Source organism: Pristiophorus japonicus, chromosome 5 (genome assembly GCF_044704955.1).
Source record: "Pristiophorus japonicus isolate sPriJap1 chromosome 5, sPriJap1.hap1, whole genome shotgun sequence".
Classification (NCBI taxonomy): Eukaryota; Metazoa; Chordata; class Chondrichthyes; family Pristiophoridae; genus Pristiophorus; species Pristiophorus japonicus.
Genome location: NC_091981.1, coordinates 185,770,855 through 185,794,497, shown reverse-complemented (window position 1 = coordinate 185,794,497; position 23,643 = coordinate 185,770,855). Strand labels below are relative to the sequence as shown.

At 41.9% G+C, this 23,643-nt stretch overlaps 1 protein-coding gene across 7 annotated transcripts in view; it reads left to right on the top strand.

Annotated features, from left to right (window-relative positions):
* LOC139264544 (growth factor receptor-bound protein 10-like) overlaps positions 1–22,224 on the top strand; it is a 318,358-nt gene extending 296,134 nt beyond the window's left edge. For 6 of the 7 annotated variants that reach the window (XM_070881164.1, XM_070881168.1, XM_070881167.1 and 3 more), the window contains 4 exons: positions 1,661–1,727; positions 1,835–1,922; positions 17,867–17,960; positions 19,384–22,224. In XM_070881164.1, the coding sequence (XP_070737265.1) occupies positions 1,661–1,727; positions 1,835–1,922; positions 17,867–17,960; positions 19,384–19,530 (396 nt within the window). In that variant the 3' untranslated portion in view covers positions 19,531–22,224. Of the gene's footprint in view, positions 1–1,660; positions 1,728–1,834; positions 1,923–17,866; positions 17,961–19,383 lie in introns of those variants that run through there. The other variant, XM_070881170.1, reaches the window with a different exon arrangement.
* The last annotated feature ends 1,419 nt before the right edge of the window (positions 22,225–23,643 follow it).

Here is a 23,643-nt window from a genome sequence, read left to right as displayed (position 1 = left end):
GGCCTTCGGGCCGCCGGTGGGTGTAGAACCCGTGTCTGGCTGTGAGGATGCTTTCCTTGGGCTTGAGTTGCTCTTGGATCAACGTTACGAGCTCCTCGTACGTCTTGGTCGTTGTCTTCGCTGGTGCCAGCAAGTCCCTGACGAGGCCACAGACGGTGGGCCCACAACTGGTTAGCAGGATAGCTCTGCGCTCATCAGCCAGCGTTGCCAGGTTGTCGCCTGCCAGGTCGTTTGCTGTGAAGAAATGGTCGAGCCTCTACACAAAGGCGTCCCAATCATCACCATCGGCGAACTGCTGCAACGTACCAAGGGTAGCCATTTTCGCGTGAAGGTCCGTAATCTCGTCACCAATTGTTATGTCTTTAGATGCTCTGATAATGATTCCACGAGGCAATGTGTTGTACTTGAATTGTAGTGACCTTAATCCTTTATTGATAACTCCAGAGTGAGCATCACACATGGTGGCCTGCCTTTTATACTAGGCCAGGCACACCTGTACAGGTAACCTGCAAATCCCCCACTGCGGTGCCCTCTGGTGGCACACCTTGTAATAGTGCAAGCAGTAACCGTGTAGGATACATGACAAATTGATCCAGCATCAATTGCTGTTTGCAGAAGAGAGTTCCAAACTTCTCCCACTATTTGTGCGTAGAAGTGTTTCCTAAGTTCACCCCTGAAAGATCTGGCTCTAATCTTTAGATATGCCCCCTAGTTCTAGAATCCCCAACTAGTGGAAATAGTTTTTATCTATCTACCCTAGCGGTTCCCCTTAATATCTTGAAAACTTATCAGATCACCCCTTAACCTTCCAAATTCTAGGGAATACAACCCAAATTTGTGTAACCATCAGCACTATGTAGAAGTTTTGAAGGACAATATTGCCCAACAGAGTGGTCCATAAGAGCAATGAGATGTTACTTCAGCATCAATGCACTGCCCTGAACTGAAGTACGGTACGAGTCCCTACGTTGTTTACTGGATCTAGCATGTCCAGAATCATCATCAACCTAACGTTTGCTGGCAAGCTTGGTTCCACGTCATTTTATTAAATTACATTATTCAACATTTGTATCAGACCAGATTGGCGATGGGCAGCCATTTTCATTGGAGTGGTAGAAATTACACTGCTTGTCCGTCACTGCTGACTCAAATTCTAGTATGGAATTCTTCTGATTTTTATACACATCACAAAGCAATGTCATATTTAGATTTTTTTTCCCTCAAATTTTCATCCTTACTTGGGTATATGCTCTCTGCCACCACTTCCAAGTGCTGTTTCTTGTATGAGCAAGTAAAGAGAGTGGTAGTGAGCCATTCAACCATTGAGGCATCACCCTCTCTGCACATACTTGTTTCTAGCAGTGATTGATGGATAGTGCTTTTTATTTCTATAATTTTGGGATGCTAAGGTCATTTAATCATCCCACACCATTGAAGTTTAGATTGGCAGATTTATCACTTGTATAGCCACGGGTTAAACTAGAGATCTGCTGTTCTGTGTAATTCAGTTCCATGTGCTTTTGCCACTGAAACAACTCATATCCTTTTAATATGATAAAGTATTGTTGGTTCCTAAATGTTAAAATAAAATTAAATGATACAATTTGTAATGCTACAATCAATGACAATGATTTTTCTGTTCAAATGATTTTGCCTACAGAAACGTAGTCAACGGATGAACACCTTGGGTAGCTCAAGTCCTTTACATCCCCCCGTAGTCGGTCACAGTAAGTTGCATGTAAATTGAAAATTTCTATTTATTAACCTATTTTTGTGGAAACCCCACAAAGTTTTAAACTTGAAACCTGTGTCACTAATTTGTTTAAATATCCAGCTATTCACAGGACTCAACCATGGTTTCACGGACGAATCTCTCGAAAAGAGGCTCATAGTATGATTGAAAAGCAGGGGCCTGTGGATGGGTAAGGAGAAATATAAGGGAAAAATAATTGCAGCTGTGTAATCCCCAAAAAATCTGCATTCTACAACTTGTGTCCACGTACTATTATCAATAATAAAAAAAGCAAACATTTCAGGAAATTATTGAAAATCAGTAATTCTGTAGAAACATTTTTTGCATTGTTTGCACAAGCTTATTGTAAATTATTCAAAATATGATCATTTTACTCAAGCATTCTATTAATTTTTCTATTAATAACTAATATTTTTCAAATCTTCCAATCTGGTATGTGAGTAATGAAAGTGCTGATTGGGCAAATGGGAGGCTATAGTATTGGGAAATTAGGCCATACGCTTGTTTTTTACTTGACTCGTATAGCGCATGACCTCATGGCAGTAAAAACAAAAATGGGCAGATATGCAAACCTTTGCAATGCTCCAAATTGGATGCGAATGAATATATATATAGCTGTGATCACAGTTCCCCTTTGTTTTCTCTGGGAATGTGCTCACAGCTTTGCACATTTACCTCTAATGTGTGCTGGAGGGAATGCATATCTTCGCCATTCTGATTATTGTATTTCTTGTTGGGAGTTGAAGGTTCTTTTTGGTTTTGTAGATTATTTTCTGTTGCATTACTTGTAGCTTAGTTTAGCTTTTTTTGCTCATCTCGCTCTTCCCGGGTTTCTCACCTTAATATTGCATTCGGCTGCAATTTTGGCCTCCCAGAATTCTTGTGGATCATATTTGCATGTTAAAATAGGTTCAGGTGATGTGTCCAGCAGTATAACCTGGCCAAGATTTCCAAAATCATAAGTGTGTTGCATCTTGCATAATTTTGCCTAGTAAGCAGCAGTTACCTTGGAGAAGGAGGCTGAACCGCTACCATTGGCAGAGGACCATAAGGCTTGAGAAATAGATGAAACCGAGTTGTAGCCAGGAAGTCTAGTGTGGCAGTATCTCTCTGCCAATTTATTTACCTAAGTGCCTAAGCAGTCTAATGCATATCCAGTCTTGTCAACCATGAAATAACCTACCAAATACAATGTTGACCATTGCCATTTAAAAATAAAGTTGCATTTTTATAGCATGTTATCACATCCACAGGCAAATTATTCTTGTATTCTTGTAGTGGAAGTTGTTCTCTATCTCTTCATGCTGGGTCATGAGATAGCTTTGCAGCTACAGACAGCCTCATGATACTGAGCTGGTTACCTGGTTCTATGAATTGTCTGGTATTCCTCCTATCATTTTAGGGGGTCTGCTTGGATGGTTCAGGGTGGCTTTGTTTGAGAGGCAGCATCCTCATCTATATCTATTTGTGCTATGCCATAACTGCTGGCCCCTCCCTCTGCATGTCCAGGTATTTGCAGAGGAAGAGCTTGCTGGCCAGCATTGAACCCTGAATCAAGATTCTCTCAATCCAATTTCCCAGCCTGGTTAATCTTTCCCTGAGAGACTCCTGTAAATTGCAACCTTGGGTCTCAATACTGCCAGTCAAGTGATGGAAGAGAAAATACAGCTGGCTTGACTTCTGACATGCAGGCTCCCGTGCAGATGACTTGGAGTAACATAGAAAATGGGTGCAGGAGTCGGCTATTCGGCCCTTCGAGTCTGCACCACCATTCAATAAGATCATGGCTGATCATTCATCTCAGTACCCCTTTCCTGCTTTCTCTCCATACCCTTTGATCCCTTTAGCCATAAGAGCCATATCTAACTCCGTCTTGAATATATCCCATGAACTGGCATCAACGAGACTCTGTGGTAGGGAATTCCACAGGTTAACAACTCTGAGTGAAGAAGTTTCTTCTCCATCTCAGCCCTGATATGGCAGGGGGATGGGAACCGATGCAGGGAGACAGAGGGGAATAAAATGGAGACAGAAGCAAAGGATAGAGAGGAGAATAGTAAAAGTGGAGGGCAGATAAACTCAAGGCAAAAAACAAAAAGGACCACTTTACAGCAGAATTCTAAAGGGTCAAAGTGTGTTAAAAAGACAAGCCTGAAGGCTCTGTGCCTCAATGTGAGGAGTATTCGGACTAAGGTGGACGAATTAACTGCGCAGATAGATAGCAGTTAATGGATACGATGTGATTGGCATCATGGAGACATGGCTCCAGGGTGACCAAGGCTGTGAACTCAACATCCAAGGGTATTCAGCATTTAGGAAGGATAGACAGAAAGGAAAAGGAGGCGGGGTGGCGTTGCTGGTTAAAGAGGAAATTAATGCAATTGTAAGGAAGGACATTAGCTTGGATGATGTGGAATCGGTATGGGTGGAGCTATGGAGTACCAAAGGGCAGAAAACGTTAGTGGAAGTTGTGTACAGGCCACCAAATAGTAGTAGTGAGGTTGGGGACAGCATCAAACAAGAAATAAGGTATGTGTGCAATAAAGGTACAGCAGTAATCATGGACGACTTTAATCTACATATTGATTGGGCTAACCTAACTGGTAGCAATGCGGTGGAGGAGGATTTCCTGGAGAGTATTAGGGATGGTTTTCTAGATGGTTGTCAAGGAGCCAACCAGAGAGCTGGCCATCCTAGACTGGGTGATGTGTAATGAGAAAGGACTAATTAGCAATCTTGTTGTGCGAGGCCCTTCGGGGAAGAGTGACCATAATATGGTAGAATTCTTTATTAAGATGGAGAGTGACAAAGTTAATTCAGAAACTAGGGTCCTGAACTGAAGGAAAGGTAACTTTGATGGTATGAGGCGTGAATTGGCTAGATTAGACTGGCAAATGATACTTGAAGGGATAGGCAATGGCAAACCTTTAAAGATCATATGGACGAACTTCAACAATTGTACATCCCTGTCTGGAGTAAAAATAATACGGTGAAGGTGGCTCAACCGTGGCTAACAAGGGAAATTGAGGATAGTGTTAAATCCAAGGAAGAGGCATACAAATTAGCCAGAGAAAATAGCAAGCCGGAGGACTGGGAGAAATTTAGAATACAGCAGAGTAGGACAAAGGGTTTAATTAAGAGGGGGAAAATAGAGTACGAGAGGAAGCTTGCCGGAAACATAAAAAATGACTGCAAAATCTTCTATAAATATGTGAAGAGAAAAAGATTAGTGAAGACAAACTTAGGTTCTTTGCAGTCGGATTCGGGTGAATTTATAATAGGGAATAAAGAAATGGCAGACCAATTGAACAAGTACTTTGGTTCTGTCTTCATAAAGGAAGACACAAATAACCTTCCGGATGCACTAGGGGACTGAAGGTCTAGTGAGAAGGAGGAACTGAAGGATATCCTTATTATGTGGGAAATTGTGATAGGGAAATAGATGGGATTGAAGGACGATAAATCCCCAGGGCCTGATAGTCTACATCCCAGAGTACTTAAGGAAATGGCCCGAGAAATAGTGGACGCATTGGTCATTTTCCAACAGTCTATCGACTCTGGATCAGTTCCTATGGACTGGAAGGTTGCTAATGCAACACCACTTTTTTAAAAAGGAGGGAGAGAGAAAACGGGCACTTATAGACCGGTTAGCCTGACCTCAGTAGTGGGGAAAATATTGGAATCAATCATTAAGGATGAAATAGCAGCGCATTTGGAAAGCAGTGATAGGATTGGTCCAAGTCAGCATGGATTTATAAAGGGGAAATCATGCTTGACAAATCTTCTGGAATTTTTTGAGGATGTAACTAGTAGAGTGGACAGGGGAGAACCAGTGGATGTGGTATATTTGGACTTTCAAAAGGCTTTTGACAAGGTCCCACACAAGATTGGTGTGCAAAATCAAAGCACATGGTATTGGGGGTAATGTACTGATGTGGATAGAGAACTGGTTGACAGACAGGAAGCAGAGTCGGGATTAACAGGTCTTTTTCAGAATGGTAGGCAGTGACTAGTGGAGTGTCGCAGGGCTCAGTGCTGGGACCCCAGCTCTTTACAATATATATTAATGATTTAGATGATGGAATTGAGTGTAATATCTCCAAGTTTGCAGATGACACTAAAGTGGGTGGCAGTGTGAGCTGTGAGGAGGATGCCAAGAGGCTGCAGGGTGATTTGGACAGGTTAGGCGAGTGGGCAAATACATGGCAGATGCAGTATAATGTGGATAAATGTAAGATTATCCACTTTGGGGGCAAAAACACGAAGGCAGAATATCGCCACGCTTGATCAACTCCATTGGACGGCCACGTCGTCCCGCACGCCCGACACAAGATTCCCAAAACGAGCACTCTGCTTGGAGCTCCGACACGGCAAGCGAGCCCAAGGTGGGCAGAAGAAACGCCTCAAGGACACCCTCAAAGCCTTTTTGAAAAAGTGCAACGTCCCCACCGACATCTGGGAATCTCTCGCTCAAGACCGCACAAAGTGGAGGCCAAGCATCTGGGAAGGCGCCTAATATCTCGAGTCTCTTCAGCCGAGAACAAGCTGAAGCCAAGTGGAAGGAGCACACGGCAACTCGAGCACCCCACCCATCCATTCCTTCAACCATTTGCCCCACCTGTGACAGACTGTAGGTCCCGCATAGGACTCATCAGTCACGAGAACTCATCAGTCACGAGAACTCATTTTTAGTGTGGAAACAAGTCACCCTCGACTCCAAGGAACTGCCGAAGCAGAAGATTCCTGGGATTCATGGGCCATTATGCTGTCCTCCTACTCGCAGCATCAAACCACAAATTTACGCAGGAGAGCCGCTATCAGTTTGGTGTGTATCCTTTTCGCAGGTCGGTGGCATATTCCAGAGGTATGCTGCATACCGCAATTTGTGGCCCAAGGTCTCTTTCTGTTAAGTGAAATTTATTTTTAACCCCATGACAGAATTAGGCCAATACCAATGCCTATTCTACGTATATAGCCACAGGATGCATGCCATGATGTGTTTACTCTCAACTTAAATGCAGCAGCACTGAGGCAGCATATCCAGCAATCAGACAACAGATAGCTTTCACACACTTCATCAGCCACGGCCATATTGCTACAGTGAAGACTTTGTTGGTGGCACTGAACTATGCTTCCAATGCATTCATAACTTGCAACAAAAATATATCCCAATGAGAAGGAAAGACTGTAAGAGAAGGAATAATCATCGTGGCTAACTAAGGAAATAAGGGAGGGTATCAAATTGAAAACAAAGGCATACAATGTGGTCAAGACGAGCAGGAGGCCAGAGGATTGGGAAATTTTTAAAAGCCAGCAGAGAACAACTAAAATAATGATAGAGAGGGAAGATAGATTATGAAAGTAAATTAGCATGAAATATAAAAACAGATAGTTAAGAGTTTCTACAGGTACATAAAAAGGAAAAGTGGCTAAAGTAAATGATTGGGGAATTAATAATGGAGAAGAGGGAAATGGCAGAGACGTTGAACAAATATTTTGTATCAGTCTTCACAGTAGAAGACACCTCAATAGTGGATAATCAAGGGGCTATAGGAAGGGAGGAACTTAATACAATCACCATCACTAATGAAGTAGTACTCGGTAAAATAATGGGACTAAAGGCGGACAAGTCCCATGGACCTGATGGTTACATTTTCCCACATTATACTCCATCTGTCAAATTTTTGCCCACTTAGCCTGCCTATCTCCCTTTGTAGATTTTTTGTGTCCTCCTCACAATTTACTTTCCCACCCATCTTTGTATCATCAGCAAACTTGGCTACAATACACTCGGTCCCTTCATCCAAGACATCAATATAGATTGTAAATAGTTGAGGACCCAGCACCAATCCCTCCGGCACCCCACTAGTCGCTGTTTGCCAACTGAAAAATGACCCATTTATCCTGACTCTCTGTTTTCTGTTGTTAGCCAATCCTCTATCCATGCTAATATATTACCCCCAACCCCTTGAGCTTTTATGTGGCACCTTATCGAATGCCTTCTAGAAGTCCAAATACTCCACATCCACTGGTTCCCCCTTATCCATCCTGCTTGTTACATCCTCAAAGAAATCCAGCAAATTTGTCAAACATGATTTCCCTTTCATAAAATCATGCTTTACCCGCTACTGCTTCCTTAATAATGGACTCCAGCATTTTCAGAACGACAGATGTTAGGTTAACTGGTCTATAGTTTCCTGCTTTTTGTCTGCCTCCTTTTTTAAAATAGTGGTGTTACAATTGCAGTTTTCCAATCTGCTGGGATCGCCCCAGAATCCAGGGAATTTTGGTAGATTACAACCAATGCATCCACTATCTCTGCAGCCACTTCTCCCAAGACCCTAGGATGTAAGGCATCAGGTCCCAATTCTCTGGCCTCTCACTAGTCTTGGCCACATTGTATGCCTTCGTTTTCAATTTGATATCCTACCTTATTTTCTTTGTTAGCCACAGATGATTATCCCTTTAGTCTTTCCTTCTCATTGGGATATATTTTTGTTGAGAGTTATGAAATATCTCCTTAAATGTCTGTCACTGCTCTTCAACTGTCCCATACTTTAGTCTATTTTCCCAGTCTCCTTTAGCCAACTCTGCCCTCATACTTTTGTAGTCCCCTTTATTTAAGCTTCGGACACTGGTTTCAGAGCCAATTTTCTCTCCCTCCAACTGAATTTGAAATTCAACCATATTATGGTCACTCATTCCTAGAGGAACTTTTACCACAAGATCATTTATTAATCCCGCCTCATTACACAGTCCTAGATCTAAGATAGTCTGCTGCCTGGCTAGTTCCGCAACGTACTGTTCAAGGAAACTATCCCGGATACACCATATGAACTCCTCCTCAAGGCTACCCTGGCCAATTTGCTTTGTCCAATCACCCGTGATGATTGCCATTCCTTTTTTACAAGCCTCCATTATTTCTTGATTTATATTCCGTCCAACTGTGTAGCTACTGTTAGGGGGCCTATACACTAGCGACTTTTTCCCTTTATTATTCCTTATCTCCACTCAAACTGATTCAACCTATTGATCCTCTGAGCCAATATAGTTTCTCACTAATGCACTGATCCCATCCTTTATTAACAGTGCTACCCCACCTCCTTTTCCTTTCTGTCTGTCTGTCTGTCTCTGCTCTTCCAAATTCCAGCATCTACACTGTTTGTATTTGCTTATAGGAAAAGGTCAAAAGTAAAGACAAACAAGACCATATAGGGAGGGGATATTCCAACTATCGGCCCTTCACTTGATTTAAGGACACTACCCTCTAAATCATTAGGACTGGCGGTTATAGGAGTGAGACAAGGAAAGCTTGGAAACCTTACCATAGCTCACAGTATTGTTCTCTTATTCAGCTTTCTCCACCGACTCAATAATACAATCATACATTGCACAAAATCAGTATAGAAAATCTCTTTGCTGTTTGAAGGAATTCCTTTCTGCTATTCTTCTAGTACATATTCCTTGTCTGTTTCTATAGGGGTTTCATAAAATGATGGCTCAGTCCCGACTGATGACTAAAAGCTAGCACCTCTCAGTTCATGCAGGTACCAGCTCAGGCATGTTTAGCAAGTGTGAATGAGAGGGGAGCATCAGGTAATACACTAAGCCAGAGTGAAAAAGAGAAAATATAGGGGACAGTAGAGGAATAGAAAGCAATGGTCAAGAGGAACAATTTGAGACTTTCCTGAGCTGCTATTTCGGGACTGGGCCTGCATATAAAGGCAGCTGTTTGAGCACCAGCACTTCGTAACAACATTTGATAATGTGCAAAGCATACTGCAAAGTCTTTCAACAAATGTGAAGATGCCCACAACCAACATATGTATAATGGCACATAAATAGAAAATGCTGGAAATACTCAGCCAGTCAGACAGCATCTGTAGAGAGATGTTTCTCTATCCACAGATGTTGCCTGACCTAAGTATTTTAAGCATTTTGTGTTTATATTTCAGATTTCCAGCATCAGCAGTATTTTGCCTTTGTATGAAATAGCATATGTGTGAAATAGCATATTGATTGCTTTAGAGAACTACAGATCATCATGGAGTGCATGAGGAGAGACTGGATCGAATGGGCCTATATTCATTGGAGTTTAGAAGGATGAGAGGGGATCTCATAGAAACATATAAAATTCTGATGGGACTGAACAGGTTAGATGCACGAAGAATGTTCCAGATGTTGGGGAAGTCCAGAAGCAGAGGACACAGTCTAAGGCTAAGGGGTAAGCCATTTAGAAACATGGAAAATAGGTGCAGGAGTAGGCCATCCGGCCCTTCGCGCCTGCACCACCATTCAATAAGATCATGGCTCATCATTCCTTCAGTACCCCGTTCCTGCTTTCACTCCATACCCCTTGATCCCTTTAGCCGCAAGGGCCATATCTAACTCCCTCTTGAATATATCCAATGAACTGGCATCAAAAACTCTCTGCGGCAGGGAATTCCACAGGTTAACAATTCTGAGTGAAGAAGTTTCTCCTCATCTCAGTCCTAAATGGCCTGCCCTTATCCTAAGACTCTGTCCCCTGGTTTTGGACTTCCCCAACATCGGGTACATTCTTCCCACATCTAACCTGTCCAGTCCAGTCAGAATCTTATATGTTTCTATGAGATCCCCCCTCATCCTTCTAAACTCCAGTGTATAAAGGCCCAGTTGATCCAGTCTCTCGTCATATGTCAGTCCAGCCATCCCTGGAATCAGTCTGGTGAACCTTCGCTGCACTCCCTCAATAGCAAGAACGTCCTTCCTCAGATTAGGAGACCAAAACTGAACACACTATTCCAGGTGGGGCCTCACTAAGGCCCTGTACAACTGCAGTAAGACTTCCCTGCTCCTATACTCAAATCCCCCAGCTATGAAGGCCAACATACCATTTTCCGCCTTCACCGCCTGCTGTACCTGCATGGCAACCTTCAATGACTGATGAACCATGACATCCAGGTCTCGCTTTTTTTTTTTGGAGCAACTAATTTAGTATGGAGTATCTTAGAAATTGCAATTCTCGGCATTTAGTTTGCTCCAATTCTAGTTAGTTAGAGTTTTTTAGAACTTTTTTTCCAAAAGGGGACGTTACCAGCCACTTACGCCTGTTTTGCAAGTTTAGGCAGCGAAAACTTACTTAGAATGGAGTAAGTGTAGATTTTTGTATGCTCAGAAAAACCTTGCTGACATTTTAGAAATTGGGTGCAGGGAGCGAGAGATGGGGGAGGGTGGGGAAGGGAAGTTAGGGGATTTTACAAGCATTAAACACTTCACTTTTACCAATAAAGAGCCATCATGAATGATAAATAAATTAAATTAAATTTTCCTCCCTCTCCGATGCAGCGGCAGCAGGCACCGAGCTGCGATATTTCGGCCGTTCGGCCAGGGGATAGGGTCGGCGTGTAAAGCAACAGTGAGGGAGTGCGACGTCAGCAGAGCCCGGTCCGCAGTGAAGCGAGCTTGTGATATTTCGGTCGTTTGGCCAGGGGATAAGGTTGGCGTGCATAGCACCGGCGAGGGAGAGCGACATCAGCAGAGCCCAGCCCGCAGGAAAGCGAAGCTGCGATATTTCGGCCGTTCGGCCAGGGGATAGGGGAAGCTTGAAAAACACAGGGAGGGAGGGAGGGCCAGCCAACCAGCAAGTTTGAAAGTTTAATTTGTTCTTCAAGTATGGGTGCTGCATTATCAACACCACGGATTATGCAATGGTTCTCCATCAATTCGCTGCATTGGAGAGAATTGATTAGAACTCACTGCACCAAGAACTTCATAGCCTGTAGGCTGATGGGGAGGAGGCTTTACCTACGTCGGTAATATCTACACTTTCCTTCTATGCCTCGGGATCGTTTCACGCTACAACTGGAGATGTGTGCGCCATCTCTCTCAACGTGCAATAAATGCCTACGTTTACCAGGTCATGGCTGCACTGTATATACGGAGGAATGACTTCATCATGTTCCCAATGACTGGCCAAGCAATGCATGACAGGGCTGTGGGTTTCGCCAGGATTGCTGGCTTCCCAAAGGTACAGGGCTGCATTGATTGTACCCACATCACCTTGCAAGCACCTGTAAAGGATGCCGAGCAGTACAGGAATAGAAAAGGTTTCCACTCCATTAACGTGCAACTCATGTGTGACAACAAGCAGCGCATCATGTCAGTCGATGCAAGATATCCTGGCAGCCATGATGCGTTCATCATACGCGACAGCGTTATATCTGACATGTTTCAGCAGCAGCCAGAAGGGCAGAGCTGGCTACTGGGAGACAAAGGGTACGGCCTCGCCACCTGGCTCATGGCGCCCCTACACTTAACACGGACTGAAGCTGACCATCAATACAACATGTCGCACATTGCGACGCGCAGCATCATAGAGAGGACCATTGGCATCTTGAAACAGCGTTTCCTATGCTTGGACCATTCCGGAGGCCACTTGCAATACTCCTGTGAGATTGTCAGTCAGTTCACTGTTGTGTGCTGCATGCTGCATAACTTAGCCATCATGAGGCAGCAGGAGCTGGTAGTGCAACCAGAAGACGCACATGAGGGGAGAGTGCCTGATAGTAATTTGGAAGAGTAGAATGAGGATGATGACGACTATCAGGAAAGCATGCAATTGCCTGATGCCAGAGCACAAGGGCGGTCCATCTTGCTCCTTTAACGATTGCTCGAGCCCTGCGCCAGCAGCTCATCCGTGAACGCTTCACTTACTGATGCCTGAGAGCTCAGCGACAACTGTTGCGCATGGACATGTTCATTTTTTGGAGTTGTTCCTATGTTGTGTTAATGGAACATGATTCAGTTTTAATGTAAAAATATTCTATTGAAAAGTTCATGTTAGTGTAATATATTACTTGTAAAGTTACAAAAGTTACAAAACAATTTCAATGTGAAAAATCTTAAACTCAAGATCACAAACTACAAGATCACTTTTTTAGGTGCAAAATTAAATAACGTACAAAATGTGAGAACATTTAAACTCTAAGATCACTTAAAAACCCTAAGATCACTTAAGTTGTAAAGTTACAAAACAATATCAATTTGAAAAAAGTTACTACAGTTACATCAAGAACAAAAGCAGCAAAGAAAGGCTGCAACCATCTCTCATCCACATCTCAGTAAATGTTCACTTCTTCTTGGGGGTGTAATTTGACTGGCCAGACTGTGTGCCCTTGCAGCAGCTACCTCACCCTGGCCCTCCCTGACGGCCTGTGCCGTCACTTGCACTCCCTCTGGCATTTCCTCCCTCATTTCCTGTGTCATTACTGCTATTTCTCCCGTCAGTACTGTTACCTCTTCATCCACTGCACTGACGCTGCCCACGAGTGATCGGGTAAGCTCATTGCTCTCCACACCCAATGCCACAACCTGACCCATATCTGTTGCACGCTGCATCTCAGGAGAGCGTGTTTCAATTCTCTTCCTTCTCTGTCTGGGTCTGCCTCGCGGCACCACTCCACTGGGAGGCGCAGGCTGGGATGGTGGGGCCCTGGGTGTTGCTGCCGGCACCACTCCAGTGGACCCGCAATGTCGGAATCTGTGAAACCATAGAATGTAGGACCAAACCCTATGCAAGGGTTGGAACACTGATGTCCGTTGATATGGGCTCATAAATATTGAGTTCTAAGGTCTCCCCTGAAGACATTTCAGTCAACGACTGCAGCCACCTTTGCTCTTGATCCTCTGGATCGTCTGCATCTGGTTCTTCTGTATGTTCAGGATCTTCAGGATTGGCATCATCTGCAAAATATATATAAAGAGTCAAATGATTAGCAGCACAGGAGGAGGCAGGATGGGGTGGCATGAGTACTCACATAGCAGGCCTTTCCCTTGTGTGTGGGCCCAGCTTGTGCAGTACTGATTGCTTTTCTCCATGTACGACTCATCAAATCATCGACCCTCTGTTCCAAGCGTGTCAGTGGATCTAGATTTGGCACGCCGCCTCCTGTTCGAGTTCTTTCCCTTTTGTTGTGGGCCAATTTCTTCTGCAAAGATTAAAATACAACTTTTTACAGAGTGCGTCTTTCTGCAGGGTGGACATATACAGATGGTCATATTTACAGTTTAGATTCTATTGAAAAATGAAAATATTACTTACACTAACTACTTGACCAAGGTCGTGCCATTTCTTTTTACACTGGCTTCCAGATCTTCTGGTATGCACCACTGCGCAGTAATCTTCTGCAACTTGGTTCCAGCATTTTTTCATTTCTTTTGTGTGACCTCTGTTGCTGGTATCCAGCTCCTGCCATCTCTGCTCAATGACATTAACTAATGTCTCCACTTCCTCATGCAAGAAATTCTTCGTTCTTGGTGGATGTTGTTCCATTGCTGTATTGAATTGACACTCTGATTTTTCAAATCAGTCCTTATTTTGCATGCACCAATGCAGCACTTGTTCTGGAGGTTTAGCAGCAATAAACAGCACTCACTGATTCCAGCAGGTGATTTCTTCCACAGTACTACTAAAAGCACTCCTTCAGGCACAAAAAATCAACCACAAGCCTTTGCACAGCTCCACAAAACCAAAAATCACTCTTCGACATGTACCTTTAAAGATACGACGATTGCCAATGTTTCTTTGCCACTGCGCATGCGCGCATGCTCCAACGCACATGCGCAACTCTGCTGGCACTAAGAAGGACACTGGGCCCTAGCCCCGCTCCCCTGCTGGCAGTTCTTCCTTGCAAAGCCTTTGCCCCGTCCCCAGCAGCTCCTGCTGCGCCGCGCCGATCTGGAAGCGGCCCAACATATATCAGAGAATCGCGAGGCAAGTATTCGGCGCAATTTCTGTTCCACAAATTCGGCGGGCCTCTCCGATGTGCGTCGTTCCAGCAAGGATCCGAAACTTGATCCCATTGTGAGGCAAGAGAGCCTTTGTGGGTGAGGGAAAAAATAACTTCACTTGTTTTATTGCAATTGTTTGACCGTCAAAGTCATGTGTCATGTGCTGCATTCTGAAGGCGATGGAGATTGTCAAAGAAACACTTGCATTTAGACAGGAACTTTGATGACCTCGGGCCATCCCAAAACGCTTTACAGCCAATGAAGTACTTTTTGAAGTGTAGTCGCTTGTAATGTAGAAAATGCCCACCAATCTCCCACAAACAGAAGTGAGATAATAAGCAGACAATAACATAAGAAATAGGAACAGGAGTAAGCCATTTAGCCCCTCGAACCTGCTCCGCCATTTAATAAGATCATGGCTGATCTGACCTTGGGATCAGCTCTACTTCCCTGCCCACTCCCCATAATCCTTTACTCCCTTATCGTTCAAAAATCTGTATCTCCACCTTAAATATATTTAATGACCCAACTTCCACAACTCTCTGGGGCAGAGAATTTCACAGATTTACGACCCTCGGAGGAAATTTCTCCTCGTCTCAGTTCTAAATGGGCGACCCCTTATTCTTAAACTATGCCCCCTAGTTCTAGAATCCTCCATGAGTGGAAACATCCTCTCTCTATCTACCTTGTCGAGCCCCCTCAGTATCATATGTTTCAATAGGATCACCTTTCATTCTTCTAAACTCCAATGAGTAGGCTCAACCTTTCTTGAGGCAACCCCTTCATCTCCGGAATCAACCGAATGAACCTTCTCTGAACTGCCTCCAATGCAAGTATATCCCTCCTCAAATAAGGAGACCAAAACTGTACACAGTACTCTCGGTATGGTCTTACTAATACCCGGTATAGTTGTAGCAGGACTCGCTGCTTTTATACTCCATCCCCCTTGCAATAAACATTCCATTTGCCTTCCTGATTACTTGCTGGATTCCAAATTTTTGTGTTTCATGTACAAGGACCCCCAGGTCCCTCTGCATTGCAGCATTTTGTAATCTCTGTCCAGTTAAATAATTTCCTTTTTGATTTTTCCTGCCAAAGTGGATAACCTCTCACTTTCCCACATTATGCTCACATCTGCCAAATGTTTGCTCACTCATTTAGCCTGTCTATATCCCTTTGCAGATTATTTGTATCCTCCTCACAACTTGCTTTCCCACACGTCTTTGTATCATCAGCAAATTTGGCTACATTACATTCGGTCCCTTCATCCAAGTCATTAATATAAATTGTAAATAGCTGAGGACTGATCCCTGTGGCACCCCACTAGTTACCATTTGCCAACCGGAAAATGATCCATTTATCCCGACGCTTTGTTTTCTATTAATTGGACAATCCTCTATCCATGCTAATATATTACCCCCAACCCCATGAGCTCTTACCTTGTGCAGTAACCTTTTATGTGGCACCTTATCGAATGCTTTCTGGAAATCCATATATACCACATCCACTCATTCCCCCTTATCCACCCTGTATCCAATCTGTTTTTAATGATGGTTGAGGGATAGACATTGACCAAGACACTAGGGAGAGCTCCCCTGCTCTTTTTTGAATAGTGCCCTGAGATCTTTTACATTCAGCTGAGAGGGCAGACGGGATCTCATCCGAAAGTCGGCACCTCCCGACAGTGCAGCAATCCCTCAGTACTCTACTGGGAGAGTCACTGGAGTGGGCCTTGAACCCATGACCTTCCGAGGCGAGAGTGTTATCCTCTGAGCCATGGCTGGTTTTACTCGGTGTCTAACCGGTGCTGTAATATATGAAGTGGTTGGGTACTGTCCTGAGGTTTAGACATTTTGAGATGAGCTCACAGTTAATCTGTTTAACTGTATTTTGATACCTGGGGGTTCCAGAAGTGATGCGCTGTGCCACAATCCAAGGTGCTGTGTGCAGAGAGGTACTGAGTCCAGGCAAGGGGGTGATAAAGGCCGAGCTCGGTCAAGCCTGTGTGGTGGCTGATGTGCAACGGTCACCACATGTTTTTTTTTAAAAACCCACGCATAGGCATCTTCCACCCCTGGAGTTCAGGACTGGAATATCGGGTCCTCCATTGAAACATCTATGACACTTTTGGTGTGGAAGCAAGTCATCCTCATTCGAGGGACCGCCTATGATGATGACTGAGTCCAGGGAAGGGGGATGATATAAAGAGAGTGTCTTATCAGCTGTTACTTGGCCACTGAGTGACTTGCTAGGCTATTTCAGAAGGCATTTAAGAGTCAACTACATTGGAGTGAGATTGGAGTTACATATAGGCCCAGACAGGGTAAGGACAGCAGGTTTCCTTCCCTAAAGGAGATTGGTGAACCAGTTGTGTTTTTCTGACAATCCGACAGATTTCATGGCTAAATTCACCAAGACCAGCTTCTTAATTTCCAGATTTAATTATTTTAATTAATTCAAATTTTCAACTTGCCCTGGTGGGATTTGAACTCTCAATCTCTGGATTATTAGTTTGGGCCTCTGGATTACTCGACCAGTAACATCACCACAACTTGTTTGAAGGTCACATTCCAGTACTGAAATTGAGTGAGGAGAGAAGGGGAGGGCTGGAATCCGGAGTTGAATCCAGAGTTAAGTCTGCATTGCCCAACTTGTAGATGGACAAAGGGTCACAGTGAAAGACATTGGAGCTCTGGCGGCAGAGAGCAGTCGGATTAAAGATGTGTGGGAGGGGGAAAGGCTTCGAGACAGACCCAAACAAAAAGTATTTTAAGTGCTGGGATGCTAGGAAAAGCTGGATATGGTAATAATGACACTTGATAAAATCAGTAAGCTGAAATAAAATGAAGAGGATTCTCTTTGATTCTTGGGCACACTATAAATTTGCCTGATATCTGGGCAAGTGAAAGCACTCTGAAACATAGAGGGCAAGGGCTCATATACATGAATGGTTTGAGATGCTGATCCCAAGAAATCTAGAGTTTAAAACAAAATGAAATGTAACAATAACAAAATTCAATTGACTCATTCTATGTAGTCTAACCATGGCAATATTCCTGAAGTCTGAGAACTTCCTCATTTGCTCCCACAACCGAGAGACATGGGAAACTGCATTCAAACACTCAAGCACTTTTACTAAGATATTTTGGACATTTACCTTTGATATGAGAGTGTCCCTCAGTACAGAAAGGACAGCATCAAATGGGGCAGTTGCTCTATCTTCTGCCTTCCATTGTTCATTCAGAAAATTTCTGTTTCTGTTTTTTTCAGTGCAAGTTACAGAACAGAACATTGTACCTACAATTTTAACAAGTGGTTATAATTTTGATTTTGTTCATGCAGGTTATTTCTTTTGAGAGATAGTCAGAGTAACCCAAAGACATTTGTGCTAACATTATACTGTCAACAGAAGATCAGGCATTTCCAGATATTACCAGTAAGTTCTTGATTGTATTTCTAAATGTTATGGATTTATGCTATCTTTTTATAAGCCATAAATAATTCTGAATTTAGACTTTTAATGGCAAATACTTTGCGGTAGTTTCAATCAATAATACTAGGATAAAATTACTTCCAGCTATTCGTAACTGACAAGTACTGTAGGTGTATTAACTAATGATGAGGTGCTTCCTCAACTCCACTCAAAAGAAAATTCCCCAGGGCACCAATTAATATTTATCATCACTCAACATTTCTCAGCCTTTTCTTTTAATGTGGTCAGTTTTTGCTTATTTAAGTTTACTATTTGATCTCTTCTGACATTGCATACAGAGTCAAGACCAATGGGAGTTTCTAGGTCAAGCAAGGTTAGAGGACAGGGAGATACTTGAACCAATGTGGGCAGAAGTGGGGGGGGTGGGGGAGAGTGGAGAGAATAGGGAACAGGAGAGGGGGAAAGGAATGGGAAGAGGCGAGAAAGCAGGATAGAGGTATAGAAGGTTGTAGGGTAGAGGTGGTGAGGGAGGTGGACTTAGGACAGTGTGAAATAGGGAGAAAGGTAAGGATACGGAGGGGGACTGGAGATGGGAGAGGGAGAATTGTAGGGATAGAAGTGGAAAGATGGGAGGTTTGATGAGGTGAAAGGTCAGCTAGTTGAAGGTGAGGGAGAGAATAACAGGAAACGAGAGGAAGGGGGAAAGAAGGGAAGGAGGCGCAGGAGGGAATGTTTGCCTTTATGTGGTGGAGGAGGGGTGTTGTGACTGCACATTTGGCATCATTAATGGGATATTGGCCTGTGAGGTCATCTTTTTTAGGGGATGGGTGCCAGAGTTGTGATTCTTAGCATCACCAAGGAGGGTCTTCATCGTATTTTGAGCCTCATTGATTATTTAGGGGTGCCACTTTCTGACTTCTGTTGGGGGTTGCAATCTGACAAATTCTGCTTGGCCTGGGCAGGGGGCCAAACTTGAGGTGATTAAATGCTCTTTCATTCTCCAGTAGCACATGAACTAGAGATCAACTGAATTGAGGACCTGGTGTTTGGTTTATTATCTTCAGAGAATAAGTTGTAATTTAAGACATACAGGGTACTTCTTTGTAAACTTTAATGCTGGAGCTTTTTAGTCATACTGAAGAAGTTGACCTTATTTGATATCTTATGATATCTGATCATATGAAGATTGCTCAAGTGTAGTGGAACACTAAAATGTTCAATAAGAGTCCAAAGTTTAGTTAACAGATGTCTTCTATAAATTGGATTCAGTCATCTTTTGTAACAAATATAATGTGCGTGTGTAGTCTTACGCACAAATCACTGTAGTTGTATTTGTGCATGGTGCTAGTTTTAAACATTTATGGTTTTTGGAATATTTATAGCTTATGTTATTCTTTGTAATTCAATCGACTTTTTTTCTTTCTAGTGTGAAGATAATGGACAGCTTGTCTTCAGTCTTGATGATGGCAATACCAGATTTACTGATCTTATCCAGCTTGTTGAATTTTATCAACTGAACCGAGGAATCCTTCCTTGCAAGCTAAAGCATTACTGTGCCCAGATTTCCTTATGACCGTTGATTTTGTTTACTGATTGGAATGAACTATAACAGACTGGAATTGCTGCCTGATTCTCTGCGTCAACTCTGGAGGTTTTGAGAAAATGAACTGCATTCTTCAACAACTGTGAAGTCCAATAAAGGCATAATTTGAAGACTAAATAAATTGAGACTATAACTAAAATATGTGATAATGCAGAAGAAAAGATGAATTGAGCAATTGAGTATTTGCAGGTTTCAATAGTTACTTTGTGCAAACTGAAAAAGATCTTCAAGATAAACGACAAATACATAAAATAATGTTTATTACAATAACAACTTGACTATAGCACCTATGCTGGAGTAATCTTGATACTGTATTTGAATTGAAGAGAAATTACTTTGTATTTTAAAATGGGCAGCTAATTTGCTCATTCAAAAAAGAATAGACATCACCTTATTGCTGAAGAGACATTTAATTTTCTACAGCACTTAATGTTTCTCTTATTTCATCAATGCAGCCTTTTGTGAATAATGTTCAAGTGTAGACATCTTGAAAGAATAGCACAAGTCATATGACTGCTACTTTTGGAAACTAACCTACAGCCATTTGCAATGTCTACATTCCCATCATTCACTGTCCAAAGTTAGGTAGAGAACAGGTCGAGCAAGAATGCAGATCCAACATGTTATACTACTGTGGTCTAATGCATTCAAATCAAGTTTTGAAACTATGATGCATTAGTTAAATTTTTTTATTACTTTCTGGAGTTTACTGAAAAGCTGACAAATATTTAATAACTATGGATTTAGACACTACAGGGGTAATTTTTACTTGGGTGCAGGCAGAGAACTGGCAGTTGGCAACCTATTATACACCCTTAATTGACTTCAATGCAAATGAAAATCAGGTGGAGTGTATAACAGGTGGCTGATTGGCAACGGCCAGTTTATCTCTTGTGTCCAAAGTGAAAATTGCCTACAACACTCCTGGACCTCGTTGTCCAGATCTTTGACAACTATCTAATAAAGTAGCTTGACTATTGAGATTTAATTTTGTGTTTTGAGAATTTGTTCCACAGCACTAGATACCATTTCCACTCTGCTGAGCTTTGACCAATTGTTTATCCACAAAGTGGAATTGGTTTACTACAGTGTTTTGTCTGCTAGAGTTACATTGTCTAGCCCTGGTAATCAAGATGATTCATGTTGTGCAGGTTAGTGACCTTTTGTTATTGGCTCACAGCAATAAAACTATTATTCAGATTGCACAGGAGCACTATAAAACAGATGTTTTCAAAATGTACTAAACCCATTTTTAAAATAGGGATGTTGTGTTATTTGGTAAGATTTTTACAAACTTGTACATTTCAGATGATACAGCACTGTAAAACTACCAAATTGGTTTTCAAATGCAATTCTAATGAAACAACTATTGAGACACCCTGTTTTAAGAGAATGTGTAGAAGTAGAACGCTATAGTTTACAAATAACAATTTCAGTTAGTATTTGTTGTATTGATTTTCTTTCACAACCTGTCAACTTATTGATGGTGAGGCTTGATTTCAGTTTAAGGACATTGTACACTTGCCTTTATTACAAGTAAATGGTTTTCATGTTTTTTCTGCTGTGTTGTATTTGTCGCAAAGTGCCCCCTTCAAAGAAAAGGTTGCCTAACTTACCTCCACAGAACAATATACATGCACGCTTTTGTAATACTGCGAATGCTGGCCAGATGGCATTTGAATTTAATAAAATCATGGGATCCAAAATAGATATTCTAATAACTTTCTGAATATTTTTGAAACCGGGTTCCAGATACATTATCTGTAAACACTTAGCCAGAATTTTTAAAATCAGTATTGCATTCTTTTTGCATATTTATGAATGTAAATTATATTTAAATTTAGGAGGGAAAGGTGTTTAGGATGCCTTATGATAATGTGTGGTGTCTGATGTTCAAACCATCAATAGTTACTCATCAGTTAGTCTTATCCATTAGTTCAGCAGATAATTTGCATATACTATTAATTATATTCTTATTATCAGCTTGACTGAGTTCCTCTACTGAAATTCTGGCGCGGTCTTCAATTTGACTGGGCCCAACCGGTTCAACCGGCTGTCAATACAGAAGCCAATGACTGATATTTTATTTTTGTATTTGTGATATGAATGTACAGTAAAAGGGGACTCTCAGGGTTGATGAAGCCTGTTGATTTTTTTGGCCTGTGAAGAAGAAAAAATCACAATGTAGCATATGTTTGGTTTAAGAAGGATATACCAAACATTTTTGGTTATTAATATCTATATTGACTTGCGTGTCTACATTTAACAGCAAGCTAATTCACCCATAAAACTGAAAATAGGTAATGCGCTTCAATTTGTATGGGTCTGCTCCTCATTGTTTATCTGCATGAAGATATAACCAACCATTTGACCAATCAATGCACCTTTTCCACTGATAGGATTTGCTTATCACAAATTAAATTTGACACAATGCAAAAACTAATGACTGAAATGGAATACAGCAAACCTTTTTTCAGGGAATGCTTGAAGGTATTAACTTTTTAAATGAAAATCTGTATTCATAATATGCTTTGCTTCTTGATGTAAATAGCTGTAAGGCTTGTGAACTTAACTGTAACTGTTCAGGTATTTTTGTATAAATAAGGGACTGATATATTCTGTTTATTGTAATTAGAAATAAACACTAATGCAAACTTACTCATTTACAACTACTTAGTTCAGATCTTCAGACTCTTCCTTTTGACCTCCATTAACTTAATTTTGTCTCTTTCTACAAGTGACCCATTTGTTGGAGAATCATCAGCTACAGGGTGGCTCTAGTAAGGAAAAAAATGCCATGGACCTTTTCATTTCCAGAGAACGTTTTCCCCTCCTGTTTCTACCAAATTTCTCCCTTTACCCCCTCTGTGCGTAAGTTGTCTGCTTATTAGATTATTTTTTCCGTGGGCACTTGGATACTTTCCATTCATGTGTAAGCCAAGGCAGTAAGTGTTGGCAGGCCAACACGCTTGGGGGAAATCCTGTCTAAGCTCTGTCTTGTCCTGACTTGACATCCATGCCGATGCACTTTCCTTCAGCAGTTTCTGAATAAAGAACTCGAAATTGGGCTTCTCTTTCTCCCTTGATAAAGTTGCAAAAGTAATTGTAGCTTTCTTGTACCCTGGCTGAAATTTAACCTACTCAGTGCAAACTGGTGGTTGAAGTTGGGACTTTCTGGTCTGTCTGACTTAGTAATAGACCATGTTTACCAAAAAAATATTTTTAAAGCCAAACTATAAAGCACTTATTCCACATGCCTGGAGAAAGTAGCATTTGCAAATTATCCAATTGACTGGTTTGACAAATGGGAGAATATTTCTCACTGTCTTTAATATGGTTACAATTATTTTTAATTTTAACATTCATCCTTGTGTTTCTCCTAAGGTTTCTCGTAACTGTTTTCTCCATTTTTAGTATTTTCTCTTTGAAAGCACTGTACACAGGAAAATTTGCAGTAGAATAACAGCACTAATAAGTTAGAATTGCAGAAGATTTGATTTCAACTCCGTACTCGGCAGTATATAATATAGTTTCAACTTCTCTCTCTTGGGAGAGTGCGGTGGGCGGGCAGGAAAAGAGGCAAAGAAAAGGACCAGATTTTGCGGTCAGCGCTCGCCGCTCATTATGCTTACAGCTGCCCACTGACTTATCATGAGCTTTTGAGCAGCAACTTGTGGTCATTGGGAGTCTGATGCAGTGTGCGGTCTTCTCCAGGAGATCTGGGTGAACAGGGAAAACAACTGTGTGTCTCCTCAACCAATCAGTTTCAAGAATCCTTACTGAAGCACGCAGAGTTTAAACCAGGAAGTGTAAGTTAAGATGTTGAATTAATTTCAAAATCATGTACAAAATGTAAAATAAAGAAAGGGAAAGAAAGATGGGATTAAGTGAGATTTTTTAAAAAAGAAAAATTAAAACACATTTTAATTTTAAAGTCTCCAACAATAATTCAAATCGGAAGGAATAAGACTCAACACTTGTAGTGTTGTTTGGTCGTAAGTCTGTTAAAAATTCACTTAAATTTGAATGGACAGGAATCAACTTTTTCTGGCGTGATAAGTGGATAAGTATTGCAACTTCACG